Below are 19,150 nucleotides of genomic sequence, written 5' to 3'. Positions count from 1 at the left end.
TGTCTGCCTCAGTTTCTTTTTTCAGTAAACTGGAAATAATAGCATCTCTCTTCTAGGATTGCTGTGAGGATCAAATGAGATATCTTTAAAAGCCCTTAGCATATTGACCAGCATAAGTGATCTATAAGTGCCATCTCTTTTTAGTCTTTTTAGTAACAAATATCTCAGAGGTAAGGCAGAATGCTCAAGAAGGAAAAGCCCATGAATTTGATTTAGATGACCTAAATTTAAGGAGTGAGGGCTACTTAGTAGAAATAATACCTCTGATAGGTCACTCATTTTTCTATTTATAAACTCCTATTATGTACTGCCAATCTCAGGAGTTTGTTATAAAGACTAAATAAATGTCGCAAGGACTAAAGAATGGTGACTGTGAAACCCTTTTTTAAATGTGAATGATTTGGTCATTCGTAAAATTGAAGAAGAGGTATGACTAGGAGTAAAGGTGAATGTATGATAAGTTGATACAATTAAATGAATAGCTTCTCAGAGCAGACCCAATTAACTCCAGTATTCTCCTAATAATGGTCTATTCATAAAGGAAATAGCAGCATATAATTTATTTCCTTGCTATCCCCACACTATGGCATCTTTCAAGGAAAAAAAAATACTTGTTAGAGGACCTATCTACCTGTTGTAGAGTTTTTCATAAAAATCAACATTTCCAGCACTCAGATTCAACTTCATATAGCTTGTGGCACCACTGTCATCTGTTATTCCTTGACAAGAGTGAAAATTATTCCTGGAAAAAAAATCAAATTAAGCATCATTCTTCATCATAAGTAATCACTTCTTGCATCACATAAAGACTATTATATTGATACATTGAGTTAAAACAATAATAACCTCCTATCCAAAATCTTAACACTTAGTCATATATAATGGTCACCTTTCAAAAATTAAATCATAACCTAATTTCCTCAGCCCCTAAAATGGTAAATAAATGCTCTAATAACTGTGGTGCTCCAATCAAGAAAAGAAAAAAAATTAATGACTTGAGGAAAAAAACACTGGTATATGCAAACTGTGAATTGTATAAGTAACAAAATATAATTTTTGGGTCAAAATTCCAAGGAAATTTAATTATGATCATCTTAAAATTCAATTAAGTCTCTGTTTAGAGTCTACAAGTTTTTGTTCATTTAAAAATACTTCACTAGGTAATAAATAGCAAATTTTACAGTGTAAAGATTTGGTTTTGAAGATTCCCACATGGAAAAGACTTCAGGGTATCCCAAAAAATCATGGAAAAACATCCTGATAAAAAAAGAAGTGTAGCAAATATAACTACATGTTTTTGTTTTTAAGTTTGATAGAATGCCTTTTGCTTTCCAAATATATACTGCCACCACTAATTCAAAACAGCAAAGAATCATGCAAAAAAAAAAAAAAACAGGAAGAGTGGGGCGGCTAGGTGACCCAGTGGATAGAGCACTAACCCTGAAGTCAGGAGGACCCAAGTTCAAATCCAGCCTCAGACACTTAATAATTACCTAGCTGTGTGGCCTTGGGCAAGGCACCTAACCCCATTGCCTGGTGAAACCCCCCCCCCAAAAAAAACCAGAAAGATTTCCACATTTAGTGCTCAGAATTCTTGCCCTACTCCTGGGCTGCTTCATAGATGCCCAGACTTTCCTTCTCAGCGGCCAGAATAGAAAAAAAAAAAAAAAAATGGGATTTCTATCCCATTCAAAATTCTACTTCTTTCCTTCAAAGTGGCTACAGTTAGGAGTAGTAGAAGGTAATCAGAGCTGAAGCAAAATGAGCTGGACCAGATAATAACTAAAAAGGTAATGTTTCAAGTAAAAACAACACCTTATTGTAAGGTATCAGTTTTGCCTGGGAATGAGGGGAAATTTCAATTCAGAAGGGGGATGGGAGGTGAAAAAAGAGACAACTCTTTTTCTTCCTTGGGCTGCAGTTATAGAGACCCTCCCCAGACCATTCCCCTTTTGTCTCATCAAGGGTGAGAGAGAAAGCCAAGTGATAAATCAGGAGGGAGAGATGTTTGGATTGGGCCTTTGACACTGCCCATGAGCTACATCATTTTGACTAGAGAAAGATACTATCTGCTGAAACACTTCTTTTCATTCAAGGAATCAAAAATAAGTTTACCTAAGCCTGCCTTTGAGGAGTTAATCATTCTTTGATTTCTCTAAGCACACCTCTTCTGGCCTCCTAATCCTCCACAGAAGTTGCCTTTTCCCCTACTAGATATCTTCCAAACTTTTTGCCTTCCCTTTGCTTCAATCATACACAAATGCCCTATGACATCTCTAACCAAGGTCAAAACCCTATTTGAACTCATACCTCAAGGATTAACACACTTCCACTGTGATTTCTACCTCATCTTAGTGATTCTAAACCATCAGTGGTCATTATTCAAATGCCATTCTATGTCCCTTATTTACTTTCATCTATTTCAACTCTCACCCTCAATTTTTCCACTGTGCAATGCAGAATACCTTATTCATATGTAATAAACTAGCTTTCATTTTACATCTTTTCCCTTTCTTCCTCCCTTTGTCTTCTTGCATTGATTGAAATTTGGCTTCTTCCAGATGAGCTTCCCTGCTTATCCTTCCAATACTGTTGAATGTTCACTGAAATCCATTGTTGGAGTTGAAGTATTCCTTGCTCATCACTGCTACTTTATCACTATCATCAGTAAAAACTTTCCTCCTTTGATATTCATTCAGTCCATAATTATCATTCAATCAAGATTGGATTGCCTTCCTCAATGAATTTAGCATCTTCGTTAGATTCTTTATCTTCTCCCCAACTCCAGCTATCATTTTAGGGTATTTTGACATCATTTTGACATATTACTCTCTCAACAATCTAACCTCCTGGTTCCTCAATTTGTTCATCTCTTATGAACTTGTCCTCAGCCCACCTCTAAGAGCATACCCTTGATCTTGTCATCACCCACTAATGTTCCATATCTATGGTCAATAATTTTAAAATTCCTTTTATTTGATTATAATCTGTTATTCCACCTTTCCCTCAGCCTTGTAAATCCAAAACCTGTTCTTTGTCTTCACAACTTCTAAATCATCTATTCTTTTCCAGACCATCACCCATGCACTGACAATATTCTGTTCCTTTCTCTATCTTAAATCTTTGGTGAACCCACTGAACTATGTAATTGTCTTTTTTCTCAAATACCTTGCTTCTATTTAAAATCTTGCCCTGTATAAACCCAGCCTTAGATCACTCACCTCAATCAATACCTTTACTCTTTTTTTTAGGTTTTTGCAAGGCAAATTGGGTAAAGTGGCTTGCCCAAGGCCACACAGCTAGATAATTATTAAGTGTCTGAGGTCAGATTTGAACTCAGGTACTCCTGATTTTAGGGCCATGCTCTATCCACTGCACCACCTAGCCTCCCCTACTTTTACTGTTTATCATTGCTGAACAAAAAATAAAGAAAAATCACATGATGTGATCATTGAACTGACAAGATGTGAGAAATAATTCATTTGGACTGCTATTCTATTCTAATCACTCTTAATCAGTTTAATATGATTCCATAGGGATAATGATTATAAATTCTGTACATTAGACTCCAGAGCTATGAAGCAGACTACATTCACTTGCATAATCATAGGAAGCTAACCAGAGGCCTTCCACTCCTGTTTTGCCTTGTTATTGTGACCAAATCCAGTATGGCAGAAGTGACTCAATTACATGAAAAATCCCCCAAACTACTTTTGATCCACTAAGTAAAGGATTCTGTACTTTGTATTACCCTCTAGAATGTTTAAGTATCAAGTCTAGCATCAAGTCTTATAAAAATACAGTCCTGGAAAAAGAGAATATCTCAGTCATAAAGATCTGAAGTCCACTTCATCAGAGGGACCATGAAACCTTTAATAAAGTGTCATTGGCTCAGAGCTCTACCTCAGTGATTTTTCTTATAGCTTGGGCAATTATAATCCCCACAAAGGTTTACTACAAATTTATGACATAAAATCTCTATTAGGACTTCATTGCTGCAGAGCAATTCTTTTATACCTCCCTAATTGATCCGCTATTCCACTCACCACAGCAACTTTTCCATAACTTTTCACACCTCCATAAACTTCCCATTGGCTCATCTTCTGTACTCTCAGCTGAGAACTTTGTTTCAGATTTCACTCAAAAAAAGCTGAGTTCTTCACTGAAAGCTCTCTCTTTTCTCCATATTCCTCATCTAACATCATTAAAATGCCTTCTGACACTATTTCTTCCTGTACTCTTGTCTCATATGAAGAGGCAAACTTTCTTAGCAAGGCAAACCCCTCTATAAGCCCAGATGATCCCATTTCAGACCATTTTCTTCAGTAGATTGACCTCTTTATTATTACCATTCTTTCACTTATCTTCAATCTCTTCCTTTGCACTGGCTGCTTTCCTACTGCATACAAACAGACCCTTGTTTTGCTCATCCTCAAAAAAAAAACTTACTTGATCTCCTTCCATCCCCACTATCATCCCATATCACTTCTTGCTTTTGGGCTAAGATCCTTAAGAATGCTGTGTATCATTAATTAATGCTTCTACTTCCTCTCCTTTCATTTTCTTCTTAACCCCTTCCTTCTTCTGACCTCAAACCATGGAAACTGCTCTCTTCAAAGTTTGCAATGATATCTTAATTGCTAAATATTCAATAGCCTTTTATGAATCCTCATCCTTCTTGATCTCTCTGCAGCCACTGACAAGCACCAACTTCTTTGTTGATACTGTCATGATATTATTCTTAGTTCTGTCCTACCTGTCTTCCATTCCTTCTGAATTCTTTGTTGGATCTTCCACTAAAAATGAATGTCCCCAAAAGCTCTGACCTGGATCCTTTTTCTCTTTTCCCTCTATAACATTTTGTATAATGACCTCCTCAGCTCTCACGGATTAAATTATCATCTATAGGCAGATGATAGTTAGATCTACTTGTTTGACCTCTCTCCTGATGTCTAGCCTGCATCTTTATTATCTCTCAAATTGGATGCAGTGTAAATATTATGTTACTTTATATTCAACATGTACAAAAGTGAACTATCTTTCCCACCAAATCCTCCCTTCTTTCAAATTTCTCTATTAGCACCAAGGATAATGCTACCTTCCCACTTACCCAGGCTCCCAACCTGGAACAGATATAAATTCCTTTGTTTGACTTTTAAAGCCCTTCATCACCCTTCCCCTTCCTACTCTTTATTCTTCTTCTATCTTATTCCCTCTGCATACTCTTCAATGCAGTGACAGTGACCTCCTAGTTATTCTTCACACATTACACTCTCTTTCCTGACCAAACATTTTCATGGCTATTCCACAGGCTTGGAATGCTCCCTTTTCATGTCCATGGCTTTCCTCAAATCAGAACTAAAATCCCACCTTCTCCAAGAAACTTTCTTAATCTTACTGCCTTTCCTCTGACACTATCTACATTTAGACCACATATATCTTGTTTTTGAATATATGTGTGTGTGTGTGTATTATTGTTTGCAGTGGTGTTTGCAATTAGACTATGAGCTCTTGAAGAGCAGAATCTTTTTTTGTTTTTACTTTTCTTTGTATACCTAACACGTAGCATAATTCCATAGTAAGTACTTTAAAAAATCTAGGTGATTGATTGAGACAATGTAGAGGTACAGAAAACTGAGTTCAAAACCCAAATGGCTGGAAAAAGTAGAGAGAGAGCAAAGGAATTACAGACCACACAAACCATTAGAGGGAGTAATGACAGAACCAGCCATGTCATGAAATTTCCAAATTGTATAGTATTGAATTAGTTTCCAGCATGCGTTCCCCATCTTTCATCATAGTTTCCAAAGCAGATTTGATAAGTTCCCAAAATCAGCTATTCTTCCCTTTATTCTTTCTTCATAGGCGTAAGTTATAAGGAAAAGAAATCAATCATTTACAGAAGTTTTGTTGCCATTTGCTTTTCAAAAGCTTCATTGGTTTTATTATGTTATATAATTACCTTGTATTTTAAAAAGCACATGGTCATTAAACTGCTGATAAAATGCTGATAAATGAGATCAGTCATAAATATGAAAGGGTATCCCACAAAAAACAAAAAATTAAAACAAAAACTTTTACAAATATATGAGTATAAAAGGGCACTCACATTTCCTCTTGCACAACACAAACAAGAATGGGGATAGAGAGAAAGGTTGTTATGTTTTGTTTTGTTTTGAAAACATTTGGAAGCAGAGACTGGAGTAAGAAGGAAGAGAGTGAAATTCGATGATGTAATCAACCACTTAACATTTATTAAATGCTTATAATGTGCCAGGAACTATGCTAAATATTGGGGATACAAAGAAATCCTGTGAGCTTTGGGAAAGCTTACAATATTCCCAATAACATTCAGAACCACTCAATGTGTCAGACTTCTTTTTTAAATCAGCAAAATGAATACTTTGACTGTGACAGCGAACACAATGTTCAATAGTCTCTCTTTTATGAAAGGAAGGGCAGCAAATTTTCTCATCTTTACTCAGGGAACAAGAGTCATTATACACATTACATATACACAACACATTATAAAACAATGTTTTGTCCTCTTTCTATACATTATTGTCACTGCAGCTTACTTTTCAGAGGGTGCTGTCCAACTATATGACCTTTTCTGTTATTCTTGGGTCCACTAGAACTTGCAAGCATTGACATCCAATGGACAACATGATGAAATATCAATTCAATTTCATTCTAGACTCAACCTACTTTTCAAGAATTAGCTCCTATTATTTCCCCACAGAAACTCTCCATTGTAGTCTGACTGATTTACATCATCAATACAAGTTTTTTACATTCCTGGATCTTTGTAATGACTCTATAACATTATCCCCAACTAAATGCTTGCCCGTGGAGGCCCAGGTTAATCCTAGTAATTCCATGAAATCTTCCCTGAATATTTTAATCAAGACATATGATCTCTCCTTCACCTGAATATAGTATTTGTTTGAACCAATTAGGCTTCCTAAGACTTTGATAGGTTTTTACTATTGGATTCACATCAAATCTCCCTGTTTAAAACAAGTTATTGAGGGCTGAGGTTATAAAAAAGGTATAAGTAGTGAGAGAAGTTATTAATTTTCTACAGTATTAATAACCAATTATTAAAGTAGATTTAAGATTTTTTTCCTTTCTATTTCCTCATTTAGGAACCAACCCTTATAGAAAATTGAGTCAGCCTCAGAAGAACAGTATCAAATGAGATTGACATAATCCTCAAAGTACAGACCTTACCCAAATAGGGGCCATTACTTCTGTTTGGAGCAGTCTACAGAATCTAATATAGATGCATTCCAACACTAAAGCATTGAGTCCATGTCCTTGCCCCTCTCCATTGCAGGTTAGGGAAACTCAACTCATTAAGAAGAAAATCGACCAGAGTGATCTGGCTAGAGATGGAGTCCTTTGTCCAGATAGCTAAAGGTCTCTGAGTCTCAAGATCAAGTCACATTCTCAGTGGGAGGGGCTGAAGGCTTTTACCCCACCTCCTCATTACTATGGTTACTCCTTTATTAATTGCTCACCAATCAGGGTTAATTTTCACCTATCAGACATTTTCTTTTCCAAATGTATTTAAGTATTCAGAGATCTCCATGGTTCTGTCTTTGGTTAAGGAGAGAAACCACTGATCATCAATTTATTAATTATCAGTTAGCTTAATCAACTGATTATTAATTGCCTAGAAACTCTATTTCTCCGGCTTTTAATTCATCACAGTTGTAAGCACATGAACAGGCAATTAATGAATACTTCACAGTTGGAAAGTCCTAAGACCAGTCAGTGTCCAACAGAGACAGAAATACTGGCTCTGTAGGCAAAGAACCTGGTAAGTACTCTGGTAGGATACAGTAAATTCTGCTCCATATTCCCTATCTATGTGCCATTGGGCAAATCACTTAACCTCCCTATATGTCACCTTTAAAACAAGGGGGTTGAATTTGATGGCCTTTATAATCCTATGACCCAAATTCAGCCCCTACCTGAACAATAATCCTCTCTACATCATTCTGATAATAGGTAATCTATTTTTATTTCTAATTAGCAAAATAAACAGAACTAAATGAAAAAACCAAAATTGAGAAAATAATACAAAAATGTTGAATAACAGAAAAAACAAATGAAGATCCAGGAGAAAAGATAATAAATTATCTCCTCCTTCACAGCAGAGGATAGGGACTACAAAGACAGAAAACTGCATGTATTGTTAAAGATAGTCACTGCATCAGAGGTTTTTCCTTTGTCTTTCAAAACAATTAAATGAAGAAGACAGCTGAGGTGGAAGAGAGAGGATATTAATTGATATTAAGACATTTTTAAATCTTTAATGATAATAAATCCAATACTTGCACACGTAATTCATTCACTTTTGGATAACTCCAACAATTAGAAAGTTTATCTGTATTTATTCTTCAATGAAACTTTAATACTCTTATACTACTATTTTGGAGGACAGAGAAATGGTACAATGGGTATAGCACCAGCCCTGAAGTCAGGAAGACCTGAGTTCAAAACCAGCCTCAGACACCTACTAGCTGTGTGAGCTTGGGCAAGCTGCTTAACTCTGATTGCCTCACATCCAGGACAATCTCCTGTAGTTTTGATTCATATCTGGCCACTGGTTCCAGATGGCTCCAGTGAGACTGGTGACTTAGCCCAGGACTCTCTCACTTAAATCCTATTCACTGAAAGTCATGACATCACCTTCTGATGCCATGATCTTTTTTGAGAATGAAGGACAAAATATCATTTTGGACCAAGTAGTACAAATTTAATCCTTCCTCTAACACAGTAGCTGCCTTTGAGTGTTTAAAAAAGAGGCAGAATGAACACTGGTTGTTCTTTCTGATATCAGTTTTATTAGGGACATCAATTTATGTTGATAATTATTTATGGCTCACTCATATCTAAACTTGTTCATATAAATCTCCATTCATAACCAAGGAGGACAACAACAACATATTACATACAATCCCTTTCCCTCCATAGACATGTCATACTCACATGTTATACCCCAGGTCTTTACATGCTATCTTTCCATAGTAATCAGTCCAATCATCTTGGCACACAGGGTACCAAGATTTGTTGTGAGATGAATAAACCTGAAGGATAAATTTTGGTCCATATAGACGAACTGCATTTAAAAACAGAGATTTTTCAATGAGTTTTATAAAAACTAGAGCTCAAATTCTTTCAATTACTTAAAATCCTTATTTTATAGAGATCTATGTAATCTTAGAGCTACAAGTTCTCTTAGAGATTAACAGGTCCAAATCTCCCATTTTACAAGAGAAACTAAAAACTAAAGAGTAAAATTGGCTTATAAAAGTCAGAAAAAGTGCCTTGTCTTTGTAGAACCTAGGATAATCTCAGTTCAGTCATGTCACTGTATTTACTTCAATTAACCTCTGTGGCCCTTGGTTTCCTTATATCTAAAATCAGAAGAAAGACTTATTAAGACTTATTAAGCATTGTACTAAGTACTTTACAAATATTACAACTCTGGGAGTTAGGTGCTATATTTACAATCCCCCAGGATGTGGTTCATGGGCTAGAGCTAGAAGCCAAGCCCTTCCAAATAAAGGGAAGAAGTCATTTAATCCTCACAAACAGAACTGGCCATTGTAATCTTACTTAGATATTTGCTTCAGGCAAATAAACCAAGTCAAAGAGAATAGAGCAATGTCAAGAAAGAGAAAGAACTTCTAGAAGTTAGAGTACTGCAAACTCAAGTAAAGTGAGGGAGGGATATCAAAGTCTGAACAGGCTCTCATGGCCAGCCAAAGATGTTCATTCTCATCTAGGGGCAAGCACAGCATCTACTGCCTACTCTGGGGGCAAAGAAGCACCATATTCCTAGATTAGGGGGCCAAAAACTCAGAAAATGGGAGAACTCATAATTGAATACATCTGTGTGTGAGTACCTGATAAGGGAAATAAATTCTAGAAGAATTAAGATACCTAAAAGTCTTGCCAAAGGAAATCTACATTAGTTCCTTGGATTTAATCTAACATCCTTCCAAGCAGAGCTAGATGGGTGATCCTAAATAAGATTGAATGCTAAAGAAAATAGGTGATAAGAAGAAAAGAAAAAACCTAAGAAAGGACAAAGCATTTAGGAACAGGACTGACAAAGAAAATCTCTATAAAATTTCTATTTTCCCTTTAATTTGTTATAGTTTTTATATTTAACTATAGAGTTTAGTAGTAAAACTCTTCAAAGCACTTAAAGTAGAGTTGCCTTAACTATTTCCAGAAAATGGGGCAAAGAAGAGTGGAAAGCCTCTAATTTCTCCCAATTGCTAAGTTAATTGAGACAAAGTAAGTGGTAAGAAAGAAGAAAAAGAGAGGGGTCTTTAGGTAGCAATGTGAAAGCTAAGGGGGTTCCTTTGGTCTCTTCTGATAAAATCAGAAGTACAATCTTGTTGAGATTGTATTCGTACTCTTAGAATGGCAATATTGTGATTTGTTTTTAAACTTCAGAAGAGAAAAAAGAGGGGGGAAAGTTAAATATGTATTTATCTTTGTAGATTTATAAACATAACCTGTTTTCTGTTTCGAAATACCGGTCAGACAGCAATGTAAAAAAGAATGCAAAACTTAAATCACAGAGAAAACAAATAGACTTACCTGTAGAGTTACTAAAAGAATATGAAACAAAATTTATTAGCAGTTTCTAAAATTTCATTCAATTGTCATAAAGTTATACTGAATTCACCAACTTGCAGAAAATATTTTCAATAATCACTAAAAATGATTTTTAATATTCTTGTTACATAACACTATTACTATATTATTTTTTCTTTTTTGTTTTTTTACAAGGCAGCAAGATTAAGTGACTTGCCCAAGATCACATAGCTAGGTAATTGTTAAGTGTCTGAGGCCAAATTTAAACCTAGATCCTCCTGACTTTGGGGCCGGTGCTCTATCCGTTGTGCCACCTAGCTGCCCCTTATTACTATATTATTAATCATTAAACAAGTTATTAATAAACATTATTTCTTGCTCTTATTGTAACTATTTTCCCACAATATATAATTTAATATGATTTGAAAAATAATGTCCAAAATAATTAGCTCTGTAATCTGCCTTCAGTTGTGTACTTAACAAAAGTTTAAAATTTTGTTAATTACTTATAATTAAAATACTCTTCTTTTTTCTACTTATAATCGAATAAAATCTCATATTTTTGAAGCATGTAGCACTTCTCTCCATCAATGCAAATCATGGACTACCACATGTTAGTAAATCATCTGTGGGAATCTGACATTGAAAAAAAATCATTTGGTGAAAAGGAAAATCTTTATCTTCCTATAATTAATTTCTAAATATACTCACCACAATGGTTCTCATCTTCACCACTGGGACAATGGGATATTCCATCACACCAATTAGCTGGACTAATACAAGTTCCTGAGGTTCCACATTCTATTCCAGAATTTGGGCAGCTATTTTTTACTTAAGGGAAAAAAGCAAATGATATGTACAAATGAAATTTAGAAAGAAAAGAGTAATAAATCACAAATTCTACTAGATTTTTAGTTCCTGTATATCAATACTAGGTATAATGTTAATAAATTTAAAAATAAAATAAAAACAAACTAATAGGCCCTCCATTAAGAGAAATAATACTGTTGCTATTAGTGAGAAAACATGCTAAATATTTTCAAGTCACTAGATAAAGTATCACCCTTAAAAATCTGAAAAAAAGTTATTGGTTAATTGTTGACATTTACTAATAATTTTTTTTCACATTTGCCAATAAAAATTCTACATTGCTTAATACAAGTATGGTATGTACTTTAAGAGCTGGAAAATGCATAAGCTTAAAGATATGTAAATCTAATCAAAATTACTAAATGGAAAAGGAAGAGAAAGGCAGCAATCAGATACATATAATTTATCAAACTACACTTCAAAAGTTAGATAAAATTTAACAAGAAAAGCAGTATGCATGGAATGCAGAGATGCATGGAAATTTAAAAGAAAAGGTTCAATAATGTAAACTAATGACCACAGTTTTATATACAAAAACACAAAAGTAAGAATTGATCTCAATGCAAGGTAGAAAATTTGATTTCATGAGAATAACTGACATTATGAGAACTATAACTTTAAAGTTTGGAAACTATATTTCCTATTCAAAGAGAAAAAGGGAGAGGGAGATTAGGAATAAAAATATAATAAACTGAGCATACTTAATCCTATCAGGAAATCTAGAGACCAGAGAAGGAAAGTAAGGCAGAAGATCAATGGAAACATAGTCAGTTGTGTTATTTTAATTAAAGTAATCCAAATGCATAAGGAAAAGGAGTTTTAGAAACAGTTCATCAGCCTGGCAATAAAGACTAATATAATAGTAAATCAGAAAATCAAATATATACAAATCCATTGGAAATCTCTTTCTATTAAAAATCAAAGCCACTAATAATTTCTCTCTTTACTGTGGTAATAACTTAATCCTACAAAAAGTAGACAAACAAATGAGAAGAACTAATATTCTTCACATGATTCTCACCAAACAAGGTAGAAGTCATTGATAAAGTAAAAATTGTAAGAATCTTAGGAGTTAGGAGCTATGACTATGTCATCTTAAAATTTGTCCTTTTTTGTATCACTTTAAGGCATATCTATCTAACCTATACTATACTATATATTAGAAAGGGACACATGAAAAAGAGTAGATAGTTATGGAAAAAAAGGGTAGGAGGAACAAGCAACCAATGAACCACATTTTGTTTTAATACAATTACACTTACCTACTCATATTTACAGTTGAGAGAAATCAGCAAAAATGATATTATTAAAGATACTATAGATAACACATCAATAAATGAAATAAAAATGTTGTTGCTATAAGGATTATAAAAGGAATAAAATAAACTATAAGGGCTTGAAAGAGAAAAATGGCAGGAAGAATAGTACCTTTAAGTAATGGTAGAAAATCTCAAGCAAAGACTGATTACCCTGAAAATCAAGAATGGGCTAAATCAGAAACAGGAAACTTATGGCAAGACCTACAAAATTATCAGATCTGGTGGTGCCATGGAAACCACAGACAGGACTAGAAATTCAATAAATCTAGGAACATTTTTTTAGGGGTGAATTAGTTAAATACTTGACCAAAGAGATCTGGCTAATTTTTAAGTTGATAATTATGTATAGACTTCAATGATGATATAAATATCTAAATGGTCCTTGGCAGAAAAAAAATTCCACACCCTTGGGCCAAATGAAAAAAAATGACTCAATGAGACAAGAAATATTAAAACACAATTACAACACTGAAAAAAAAGAAAATAAATTATATTTATTAAATTATCAAAAACAAAGTATTTGGAAAATATATAAAGGATAAATAATTTTTAAAAAGTATTTGAAGTACCTGAAAATCACAACCAAAAAAAGGAGCAGGGGTGTGACCTAGATAATGGTATCCAAAAAAAAAATCATAAATGTGCAAAAGGGCAAAGTGAAAACAAACAGAAACCAAGTTAAGATCAGAAAAAATTAAAGATATTCAAATCTAATCAAAATTACTAAATGGAAAAGAAGAGAAAGGAAATCTAATTGGTTTCTAATTAAAGTATCATAAATGATCAGACATTTCAAAAAGAAATGAGTAAATAAGTATATTTATTTACATGCTAAATAAGAGGAAAAGTGAAAAGTCTTCACTTTTCCAATATTTTCAAGGGTGAAAAAACAATAAATAATATAGACTAAGAAACTGGAAAGATTTTTTTTGTTTTAGAAGGCAGAAATGGGAACAATAATTGTACTGGAAGAAAGAAGAGAGATTACTATCACATAATAGAGCCACACAAGGTAAAGAACATAATAGGCATTCCATTAACCAGATTATCATATGAGCCAAATTAAGGAATATTAAGTATGGGGGGGGAGCTACAGACATCATTAAACTAAAAATAGAAATGGAAAAGGAAAAGGAAAAGGAAAAGGAAGGAAGACATGACAAGTAAAGAAACAGTGATAAATTAAACAAATTCCAACATGGAAACAAGGAGTGTGAAAAGGAGATTAAAAGAAAAAGAGAAAATATGCAAATCTGTCATCAGAGGCAGAGGAAGGGGAAGAACAGCAAAAAAAAAGATCATTTCACTAATAGATGACAAATGATAGACAAAATCCCTCTCTTTAACACTTTATTTGTAAAAGAATGAGGGGTTAAGAACAAATGGAGGAAAATAGCCAAGAGTACAGGATTTAGAGAAATAGTCAATTAATAGTCATAACCATAAGTGCAAACAGAATTAGCACACCATGAAATAGAAGAATATTGCAAAATGGAAAAAAAGAGCCAAATTAAAAAACACACTTTAAACAAAAATTCAAACAGATAAAACGAGGTACTGTGAAAAAAAAATCTGTTATGCTTCATAAAGAACTCAAAAAAGATGGGATAGAAATCAATTTAAAGATAAGTTTATAGGAAATAAAGATGATTTAAAAAAGAAATAACCAGAGATCTATATTATGTTTAAAGTCAATAAAGGGAATAAATCAATATCAATACAATATATATGTACTAAGTTGTCTTGCATTTTAATTTTAAAGTAAAACAATCAAATTAGTGGGGAACTTGATTGCATCCCTTTCATTTGTTTTTACACTCAGTGAAAAAGATAAACAAGAAAGCAATTAAAGTTCTAAACAGAACTTCTAAAATATTAGAAATTATAAATTCTAGAGTTTATTGAATAAGAACAGAAAGGAGTTTCAATACTTCTCAGCCAAGCATTGTACTTTAAAAAAAACTGATCATGTAAAAATGAGTAGACATAAAGATCTCCAGAAATTCAGAAAATCAAATATATCACACTTATCATTTCCTTATCACAATTCAAAAAACTCCAATAAAGAGAAAGAAATTGAAAGGAATTGAAGATGTATAATTTTAAAGGACTAGTGAATAAAGAGAAAAAATTATAGAGAAAATTCCATTTAAGAAAACTATAATAAAGTACTATATCAAAACTTATGAGATGAAATTAAAGAAGTTTTATGAACAAAAACCCTTATTTTCATCAGCAAAAGAAAAAAGAATCAGTCAATTGGGTATTTACCTAAAAAAAATTAGCACAGTAACAAATTTTTAAAAAGTAAATGCCAGGGCGGCTAGGCAGCACAATGAACAGAGCACTGGCCCTGGAGTCAGGAGTATCTGAGTTCAAATCTGGCCTCAGACACTTAATAATTACCTAGCTGTGTGGCCTTGGGCAAGCTACTTGACCCCATTGCCTAGCAAAAACCTTAAAAAAAAAAAAAGGTGTGAAAAATGAAACAATTCAACAAAAATTTTCAATAACTAAAGTAGAAATAAAAGAAAATAGCAAAAAAACTATTTTGCCCAATTATATACAAACAAAAAACCACATAGGAGAAGAGTAATATTTTAAAACATTAAAATACTATGGTTAACAAAAGAAATCAATTTTTTTAATAATCTAATGTCAGAAAAAGAAATTGAAAAACTTGTGAATGAACTTCCAAAGGAAAAAAAAATCCAGGATAACATGGATTTACAAGCAAATTCTCACAAGTACTAACAGAACATCAATTTATTCCTAGAATACAGCATTAGAACCAGAGAAAAGATTGATTTTGAATTTGACTTCAGTCAAGTATCAGCTGTGTGACCCTGGGCAAGTCACTTACCCTCTCTTTGCCTCAGTTTCCACAAATGTAAAATGAGAATGATGATATCATTTATTTCCTGGTTTGTGGTGAGGATAAAAATGAAATAAAATTTGTAAAATACTTTGTAAGAATTAAGGTACTATATAAATGCTAGTTATTATTATTTTGATTATCATTATTCCAATATTGCATAAAGTTTGCAAAAATTACGAGTCCCAAGGCCCAAACCCAAATTCTTGATTAAATCCATCATTTAAATGTCTCATTTAAATCTTCCTAGGAGAAGCAATGCTAAAAGAAAAGAAAAATAAATAAAAATTATAAGCCCTATCCTTAAAACATCAAAAAAAAAGGATAATAAAGAAAAGGGATTTGGGGTGGAGGGGAAGAAGGAAAACAGAAGTTAGAATTTTCTGCTTTCAGAAGGAACCAAGTCTCAGATCTCAACAATCTGGTCCATGCAGAAGGTTGTGCTACATCTCTGTGGTTCATAGTAGGTCTCTTAATGCAAGATGATTATGATTAGCCAACAAGGCAGAGCAGCACCAGAAATATCAAGGTGTCAACTCCAATACAGTCAAATAATCTTCCACTAATGCAAGCCTGTGAAAATAATCAAGAACATCAGGGCCACAAGCCAGATAATGACAGAGCACAATTCTTAATAATATATCATTGTAGTTTAACAAGAAGGTCAGACTTATGGAAAATACAGATGCTGGGAAAGATTGAAGGCAAAAAAAAAAAAAAGAAAACAGCAGAGGATGAGATGCATAAATCAAATGGAAGCAAGAACATGAACTTGCACAGACTTAGAGATAATAGAGGACAGAAGGGCCTGGTGTGTTATGTTCTCCAGAAATATGAAGAATCAGATACACCAATGGATCTTTTAGTACTTCTCTGTATTGCTACATATTTCTTGTCTCATAATAACAGCAATTTATGAAAAATAAATTTCTAGTTAAAAAGCAGTATGCCTAAGTATTTATTTCACTGGTATAAAGCTTTGTCTATTTTTTTACCTCAAGGTTCATTTCATTGCCTTTCAATTTTCTGTACAAAGATGACACTATACAGGATGTAAGAGCAGTCATAAGATATCTTAAGGATCATTTAGATTAATATTCTATTTTATTAACATAGAAACTGAGGGTCAGATTTAAGTGATCTGCCTGGGTCTTTTATTTCTACACCCATTCTTATTTCTGGTATCAACCACATATTCTAATATTCAAATTTTTTCAATTTAGTCATGAATTTAGTCAATATAAACAAAGATGAAGATTTTTCACATTCAAAGAACAGAAAAAAAGTTTCTAAAAAAATCACAAACGGCTATGTGAGCATATTAGCAACACTGTGCTGCTTTGTGTTTAATTCTGAACTTCCTTGTTCTTTCTTCTGTATTTAAAAAAAAATGTTTCCTAGATTTCCTTTTGCATCACTCTATTCTGCAATAAATTTTTAAAAAATGAATAAGTAAATAAATGGATGAATAAATGAGTGACTATATGATCATAAGCCTCTTGCATGAAATCTTTGCCAGGATCTAAGTTGATTCACAGGCCTCTCCAGTTTCGTCACCCACTCAGTAGTCTCTCAAACACCATTAAAAAGTTCCTCTCTCTGAGAGTCAAATTAGAGAACTGATAGAGAATCTTAATCCCCTTAGAGGCCTTTGCAGATGGATTGGCCTCTTATTACATAGAGGCTAAAAAAATTACTACCTCATTCATAACCAGGAAATTATCACCAAATAGTCACCAAATTTTCACCAAGTCAGCAAGAGGATTCCTTTTATTCCTAAGTAAATATACATCCACACAACTAAGCAGTGACGGTTTTACCTCACCACATCCTATCAAGAAAGCAAGAAACCTTTCAAAAATACCACTACTTGGTCCCCCAAGTCCTTTCTAGGAAGGAGTTTTAAAAGCTATCCTAAAAGAAAGGAACCCTGTCAAAGAGAGAGAGACTTGAACTTGTTCAAGCTATATAGAGCCCTTGGAGCAGCTAGGTGGTGCAATGGATAGAGCACCAACTCTGGAGTCAGGAGGACCTGAGTTCAAATTCAGCCTCAGATACTTAATTACCTAACTTTGTGACCTTGGGCAAGTCACTTAACCCCACTGCCTTACCCCCCAAAAAAAGAAGCTATTTTGAACCCTCTGATGGAGGCCAGGACCACAACACCAAGGTAACTCTGGAAATAGAATAAAGGTTGGAGAAGGGCAGCAGAACTATGTCCAAAAATCAGTCCAATATTATCAAATAAGTCTTCTTTGAGACTGGATCTTAGAAGCCACTGAAGCAGAAAGTCTTTCCTCTTCCTAAGAAGGTGTTGATTGGTCATAAATTTAAGAAAGTTTGGATACTTGAGGAGTTCGTCAAACAATAATGTAGCTGTTGATTAGCAGGAACAAAAGGTTTCCTTAATATTTGGCATGTCATTTTGCCATTTGAAAACAGGTTGGGGGTCACTTTGGTAAGGTAAGTATTCTAATACAATCAAAAACCCAGTTAGTGAGAAATGATTCATTTGGACTCCTATTCTATTCCAATAGGTACTAATCAGTTTTGTTGCATATGTCTTTTAGGGATAATTAGATAAGACAGGTTCTTATAAGTGGCCTTTATAGTAGGGCTTCAAACTTGAATGCAATTTTCAATACTTATTTAGCAGATAGCAACTCAGAGTTGTAGTAAAGGGAGTCAGTATAACAAAAATATTCCAGCTTCCATCATCTCCATCACTGGAGAAGAAAAACCTATCATCACCCAGACCTAATATTGTTTGGCATGAACTACATAATGGTACTGGTAACTCCAAGGATTTTCATATGCATAAATAAGGGCCCATATAGTTACTAGCCCCCAAGCACACATCTCTCTTCCATAGTCTGTCCTCTCTATTTCCCCCCCCCCCCCAAATAATCTGAAAAAAAGATAAGGTCTCTAGAAGATGGCTCTGGCTAAAGTTTGGCTGAAGGATCCTTAATTCCTTTTTGCTAATTCCCCTTTACTAGCTCCACATGAGTTTACCATCAACAGCTTCCTTATTAACCCTACGATTCAGAATATATTCACAAAGTTCCTCCAAGGACAGGGAGGTAGATACTGGCTCTGCCACCTACCAAGCAAGGTAGCAGACTCTGTGACTCCCTTCCCTCATTGGCCAGAGCTTATTTGCACTTACAGTAGTCCTCAATTCTTGTTCAAATATTACCAGGCAACCAGCTCTCATCTTTGTGATAGGGTATGCCCAGAGTTCATTGTTTCACTGAAAAAAACAGAATTTAATTGTCCTGAGGGAGACTGGTCATAAGGTATAGTATTCTATGAGATATCATTCCTCCTCTATCAAACCCAGTTCCTTTAGGCATTTCCCCTCCCATATAGATCCCCTAACTGTGACAGTAATTCATTTCATAGGGTCAGTTAAGATAATTGCCTATCACAGTCATCTATAAAAAGGAAGAAAAGGTGATGG

The 19,150-nt window shown here is 34.0% G+C and overlaps 1 protein-coding gene across 5 annotated transcripts in view; it reads right to left on the bottom strand.

The window, feature by feature from the left end:
* TMPRSS2 (transmembrane serine protease 2) overlaps positions 1-19,150 on the bottom strand; it is a 204,249-nt gene that overhangs the window by 124,128 nt on the left and 60,971 nt on the right. For all 5 annotated transcript variants that reach the window (XM_074213845.1, XM_074213842.1, XM_074213843.1 and 2 more), the window contains 3 exons: positions 11,335-11,454; positions 9,001-9,130; positions 632-742 (listed from right to left, as the gene is read on the bottom strand). In XM_074213845.1, the coding sequence (XP_074069946.1) occupies positions 632-742; positions 9,001-9,130; positions 11,335-11,454 (361 nt within the window). The remainder of the gene's footprint in view (positions 1-631; positions 743-9,000; positions 9,131-11,334; positions 11,455-19,150) is intronic.

This window comes from Macrotis lagotis, chromosome 1 (assembly GCF_037893015.1).
Source record: "Macrotis lagotis isolate mMagLag1 chromosome 1, bilby.v1.9.chrom.fasta, whole genome shotgun sequence".
In the NCBI taxonomy this organism is placed as follows: domain Eukaryota; kingdom Metazoa; phylum Chordata; class Mammalia; order Peramelemorphia; family Peramelidae; genus Macrotis; species Macrotis lagotis.
This window is presented reverse-complemented; position numbering and strand designations above follow the sequence as displayed.